The sequence below is a fragment of the Hyperoodon ampullatus genome, assembly GCF_949752795.1.
Source record: "Hyperoodon ampullatus genome assembly, chromosome: 10".
NCBI classification, from domain to species: Eukaryota; Metazoa; Chordata; class Mammalia; order Artiodactyla; family Ziphiidae; genus Hyperoodon; species Hyperoodon ampullatus.
The window spans coordinates 65441118-65447730 of NC_136923.1; the positions used below are offsets into that span (position 1 = coordinate 65441118).

Below are 6613 nucleotides of genomic sequence, written 5' to 3' on the forward strand. Positions count from 1 at the left end.
GACCACAGCTTGGTTACAGAATATTCCCAGGAATGAGTTCCCCAAGTTGTAAGCTTTACATAGCAGGGACTGGGAAATTCAAAGAATCAAATAGAGAAACCACAGGATCCAAGAAAATGTGGAAGCTTGGAGGGGTTGGAGGAGCACAGCAGCATCCTTAAGAGTTTGAATCTCGGGGCTTCCCTGGTGGCGCAGTGGTTGAGAATCCTCCTGCCGATGCAGGGGACACGGGTTTGTGCCCCAGTCCAGGAAGATCCCACATGCCGCGGAGCGGCTAGGCCCGTGAGCCATGGCCGCTGGCCTGCAAGTCCGGAGCCTGTGCTCCGCAACGGGAGAGGCCACAACAGTGAGAGGCCCGCATACCATGGGAAAAAAAAAAAAAAGAGTTTGAATCTCCTCACGTGGAGAGGAAGTTGTAGGATTCTGCCTCTAGGAAATGTGCTGACCTGCAGAAGAAATGAAAACAAGATAATAAAGCTCCAAACCAACTTGACCCCTATAACCATCGTTTGTCCCTATAACCAGCCATGCCAGAGCTTCTAATACAGTGATATGGAAAATTCTAGATCACCAAACACTAAGGAGCCACCTTCAGACACTCCGTTGGGTAGAAGAGAAGGGGGTAGGTGCTCCTCCCTTCTGTTCCTGATCCCAGCAACGGCAGCTTCAATCACATTGTCAGCCCGAGCCTGTGGAAGCTCACTCCCTCTCCAAATATCAGCACCATTAGCTGAACCCAACGGTGACTCCCTCTAACTTTCACCCCCTCCAAAGGACCAGCAGGCAGACAGACCAACAGACACGTTACCTTCTGGATAATTGGACCCTGGGAGGAAAACGTAGCCTAGGAGAAGAAAATATTTGAGTGGAGGACAGTCAGTGGATAAAAGTCTCTCGTATTATTCACAGCCAATGGGGTAGCCATGCGAGAACCAGTCACAAACAGAAAGTGAACAGAGGGACTTCCCTGGTGGTCCAGTGGTTAAGACTCTGTGCTCCCAATGCAGGGGGCCCAGGTTCGATCCCTGGCCAGGGAACTAGAGACTGCATGCTGCAACTAAGAGTCTGCATGCCTCAACTAAAGATCTCCCATGCTGGAACTAAGACCGAACAAAGCCAAATAAAAAAATTTTTTTTAATTTTTTAAAGTGAGCAGAGGTTGGGATTGAGAGTTCAGGAGGGTCACTCACCAGAGGGGGCAGCTCTCCGCCAGCTGAGCAAACCAAGAGAGAAGATGATGAGGCCCAGGCCCAGAGTCACAGCACACGCGGAAACCTTTACCGTCTGCACTGGCGATAGCCCAGGAGCTGCGGAAATAGAAACTTACTAGAACCAATTTCTCTTGCTCATTCCCAGAGCAATTTCATTTACTGCGACCTCCACCTCAGGTTCAAAGGTGCTTTATCCAGACCCCAAGGGTCTAGCTCACACCAATCCAGGCCCAAGGAAGTGGCCTTTCCTCAAAACCCCCATCCTGTGGGTCTCTACTCCTGTGGTTCCCTGGGGAGCCACTCTCCCTGAGTTAGTACCCCCACTTCCAGGTCCTCTCTAAGATGGTGGGGCCTCTCAAGGCATCCTGTATTCTTCCTTCACCCCAACAGCACCCTCACTGAGGAATACAGCGTTCCCCATCCCTCTCTCCATTTGCCTGTGGTGACAATACTTGCTCCCTTGACCATTCTATCTGAGCATTTTCCTATGAAATTGTCTTTCCGCCTTTCCTAACTTTCCAAGGTTTCATTTCATGAGTTATCCAAGTACTTATGTGTCTCCTACCTGCCCACTTCCAGATTTGAGTCCTTCCAGAACCTGTCTCCACCCCCCTCCACAGCTCTCACTTCCTGGAGCTGGCCCTAGTCTGAATCCTGTCCCCAACCCGGATTCCTTTCCTTTAACTACTTCCAATCCTGGGGTTCAAACAATGGTGACTGGCTTTATGCAGTAGCCTCCAAGCGCGTACACCAAAGTGTCTGCCAGCCCTGGCTTCTTCCTCCCTGATAGAGCAGCCCCAATTCAGTACGGCCCCCAGACCGAGAGAGTCCCCTTTCTTCCGTGACCTTCTTTATTTCTCCAACTCCCATTCCTGACCTGACAACAGAATAGCGGAAATCCGAGAATGCTAGAATATTGCATCACCATTTTGGCTTCTGAAAATATGGTTACCAAATCGACATCCTCTTTTCAGGACAGTCAGGCTCCTCTCCCACCCTCAGAGAAGCACATAACACCAACCACAGCACCATAGCAACAGCAACAGGAACTCTTGTTATGCATGCAGGATCTTCCCAGACCAGGAATCGAACCCCGTGACTCCTGCACTGGAAGCTCGGAGTCTTAACCACTGGACCGCTGGGGAAGTCCAACAATAACTAACTCTTTCCGTGTCTGTATCCCCTGGCCCCATCTCTGGTCGTGAACCCTCCGTAAGTTTCTCCAGACTCACTCTTTCTCAGCATCTCCCTCTCTCTCCTGTACCGTGGAGGACCTCTCTACATCCCATTCCCTCTGCCAAAATATTGGTGTTCTTTTTACAACCACCCACTTGAAGTAGCTCTTTGCTTTTTTTTTTTTTTTTTTTTTTTTGGCCACGCTGCACAGCATGTAGGGTCTCAGTTTCCCGACAAGGGATGGAACCCGTGTCCCCCGCAGGGGAAGCGTGGAGTCCTAACTGGACCGCCAAGGAATGACAATAGCTCTTTGCTTTAACGCTAATTCCTCCCACCTGCCCCACACTTACTCCAGTCCTGAAGGATGGGTTCAAGAGCGCCACTGTGCTCTACCACACAGGTGTAGGTGTCCCCAAAAGAGGGGGTTGTGGCCAAATGGGAGACGGTCTGGTATGTCCAGTCTCCGTTGGGCTGGGCGATCTTATAGGCACTGCTGTGAGGGAGGACCAGCTGCCCGTTCTTCCTCCACGTGATGGTCACATCAGCTGGATAGAAGCCCCACACGTAGCAGGCCAGCATCACAGTCTCCCTTGTGTTAAAAGGAGTGGTTTTAGCTACTTGCACAGATGGCGGTCCTGCAGAGGAGGAAAGAAGAGTCACGAAGGAGGGCAACATTCTGGCTTTTCCTCCAACCTGGTTTCTTTCCTACTTGAATTCTTCCTGGATTTTGCCCACCGACCTTCCCGACCCCCACCTCATTCCCACACGCATCCCTTTGAAAATGAGGAGTTAGAATGTACTCCTGCTTCACTCTTTCTTGTCTCCCATTTCATCACTGCTCCTTCCTTTCTTTTTCCTCCAAAATTATATTTGTTCACAATAAGTAGAAACTGCAGGCTGTTTCAGAAGTTATTGTATTCATTTCAAGTGCATAAGTGAATTGTCATCCAGAGTTATAGTGGGGGGGTTTGCAAAAGTAGGAAAACACCCTTGTCCTCAAATCTCATTGAACAAATTGACTTGATAAAGAAAGTCTTTTTTTTTTCCTTGAATAGTTTAAGGAAACAAGACTAACTCAGGACTAGCTCTCCTAAATTTGGACAAGGGGATCCTAATTCATGAGATCATTCATGTTGCCATCTTTTAATAGTTTATTCTTCTAGGTGACCCTTCCGCTTGCTTGGGTGTTTTTCAAACAAAATCTTCAATAAAAATCCAAGATATTGTGTTAAAAGGCAGATTCCCGAGCCTGCATCCCTGGATATTTTCATCCAACAGATCTGTAGCGGTTCTCAAGGGCTTGTGTTTTTAACAAGCACCTTCCCCAGGCAATTCTGAGAAATCACATCTTAAGACACAATACTCTGTACGATAGAGAACTTCAAGTTTTCTTTTAAAAATGTCAGGTCATTCTCAATGCAACTGATTAAGGGTGAGAGAGTTTGCATCAGAATCCCCTGGGAGGTTTTCCAAATATTCCCATGCCTGGGCCTGTCTCAGACCTGGGACACCAGAACCTGGGCTACAGTGGCATGAGCATTTTGGGAAGAGCCATTCTGGTTATTCTGACAGTTCAACCACTGGTTGAACTTGGATCTGCCTCCTGAGATGCCCTAAGTTGAAGGAAAACTAGCTGACTCTCCCCACGATAACTCCTCACTGGCTCAAACATCACCTCCCCCTTTTCATTCCTGCCCTACCCCTGTCAACCACCTTGTGTCCTCGTAAGGGTCAACCCTCCCTCTTTTTACATCCCAGGTCCTCCGATTTTCTGCTTCTTTCCTGCCCACAGCTCAAACCCCTTGCAGGTGAGGGACCCTTCTTGGCCTCCCCTCTCCTAACTGTGCTTCCTAATCTTCCCTCTGCTCCCTTCTCTCCTTACGTGTCCTGTGGGTCAGAGATCTCCAGAAGGACTGGGTGTGTGTGGCACAGTCCTGCAGCCCATTGGATAAGCGTTGGATCAGGTTTTCCTTATGGTTGAGGTAATCTGAGAGGTATTTGGCCAAGCCGTTCAGTACCCCAAATTCACAAGGGACCATACTGGCCTGCAGGGGATCCCAGCAGGTCAGCAAATCCTTGTTGAAGGAGATACAATATGTGAACTCTTTTGGAGTCCCATGGTCATCCAGTAGACAGGTGCTTTCCACGTGGGCCACAAAGCCTCCTGCAGGAGCCAGAGGAGGGGGATAGGTCAGAGTCCTCTGCAGGAGCCCAAGCCTCAGTTACACCTGGTGAGTGGTGCACAGGTTTCCCGACTGAGGCAGCATCTGCTGACCAAGCTCATGGACCAGAGTCTCTGAGAGTCCCGATTAAGGGCATAGATGGTCCTAGCAGAGAAGTTTCTAGATCCCATTTTCTCTTTATGTGAGACTAAGCATGGGGACACAAGTAGCCCAAAATTATTTGCATGTTTAAACACAACAATTTACCCAGGATAAGACCTTCAGTAAGGCCAACGATCGAGTGAGAAAAGGGGTCAAAAGAAAGAGTCAGCCTTGTTCTGTGCTGGACACATTATTAAATATTCGTGCCACATGTATTTCTGAAGCACTTGCTGTGTGCTTGGCACCGTGCTAGGAGCTGGGGATGCAGCATTCAACTGGGTAGATATCGTCTTTGCCTACCTTCCAACAGGAAATGTCTATTACACGAATAATTATACAGCTTAATAACATTAAAATTGCTACACAGAAAAACAACAAGGTCCTACTGTGTAGCACAGGGAACTATAGTCAATAGCCTGGGATAAACCATAATGGAAAAGAATATTAAAAAAGAACGTATACATGTGTATAACTGAGTCCCTTTGCTGTACAGCAGAAATTAACACAACATTGTAAATCAACTAAACTTCAATAAAAAAATAAATTTAAAAAATTGCTACAAAAGTACAGCACAAAGTGCTATGGGAGTATGTAATAGGGAGACAGAATAGTTTGGGGTATCCGAATCCAATAACACACTGAACACCCTACCCAAAGGGAGCAGAGGAAGGGAGGGTCCTTACCTGCTCCGGTGCAGCCCAGGCTGAGGCCCAGCAGCAGCGGCAGGAGGGCAGTCATGTTCTCCTCGGGGGAGACACGGAGAATCCCGTTCCCTGGACCAGCTCTTCCAGGGGCCCTGGGTCCTTGCCTGCCCGAGAAGTCCCAGCCTGGGTAGATGATCTCCAAACACTGAGTGGGAATATGGTATTGCCGGGGCCCCTCGATGCTCTCTAAATGAGCGATTTGGAGCTACCAAGCCCCTAGATACTATACCTGTTCCTTACCTGGTCATCTAACTCAGTGTCCCAAACTGAGAACTGTCAGATTGGCTAGGTAGGCGGGGACAAGTGTAGAGACAAATCGCTGAGCGCCTCAGCCCAGCATCATCAGTTACTAGGTAAATCTCATCCTGCCCTGGGCTTTTAACAACTGGTCTCTTAACTCTCCTAAGGAACAGTCAGTAGGTAGATTTCCCTAGCTCAGTGGAGAGAATAAACCCAATATTCCCAAGATGTATGCAGCCTAGACTGCCCACTGGTTTAACTGTTTCCGCTCAAGGTCCTCCTCAAAGACTGGGGACTAGGTAACCTCTCTTGCTCCTTTAAGGGAAGTTACTTGGGAATTCATCCCTTGATTACATATTCCTTGGTCTGTCCTGTCACCCAGGAAACAGGCAGACAAGGGGCCCTTCTGGGGCATGTGGTAGAGGCAGGGCTGCTAAGGAAGGAGATGTAGGGAGAGTGCAGTTAGCTGGCCTCAAAGCAAGACTGCAGAAGAGAAGCAGTTCCTAAGAGATCAGGGCCACAGCCCTGAAAAATCCCTCCCTGGGCTTCCATTGCTTCATCTGTCCTAGCCAGATGAGCTTCATTTTCTCCTTTCTGCTTTCCTAAGCCAGAAACCCGAACCCCCTACCCCCTGAACCATCTCAGAGCAGACCGCAGGGCAATACCACTTAACCCCCTTGATAATTAGCTGGTGATGGGCCAATGCCCAAAGCTCACTGGTGTCCCCCAAACTCAAAACTCCCTATGTGTTTCCCCCACAGGTCCCATCTGTCCTGGGGCAGGTCCCCACGTTATGAAGCCACTAGAAAAATGAGATAAATCATCCCTATTTTTCTTCCCCAGGAAAAGACAAATTTTAAATAGCAATTCATTCTCATTGTGAACTATACAATTGATAGATTTTTCCATTACAAATGTAAAACCCTAAATTGGTTTCTCTGTGCTCCCCACTAGGCTT

General features: G+C 48.6%; 1 protein-coding gene across 1 annotated transcript; it reads right to left on the bottom strand.

Annotated features, from left to right (window-relative positions):
- Nucleotides 1–752: 752 nt before the first annotated feature.
- LOC307058929 (HLA class II histocompatibility antigen, DM beta chain) lies at nt 753–5449 on the bottom strand (the record flags this gene model as incomplete). The annotated part of the gene is made up of 5 exons (XM_079712628.1): nt 753–844; nt 1191–1307; nt 2738–3022; nt 4270–4551; nt 5395–5449. The coding sequence occupies 5 exons, from the start codon at nt 5447–5449 to the stop codon at nt 753–755; spliced, it is 831 nt and encodes a 276-aa protein (XP_079568754.1).
- Nucleotides 5450–6613: the final 1164 nt, after the last annotated feature.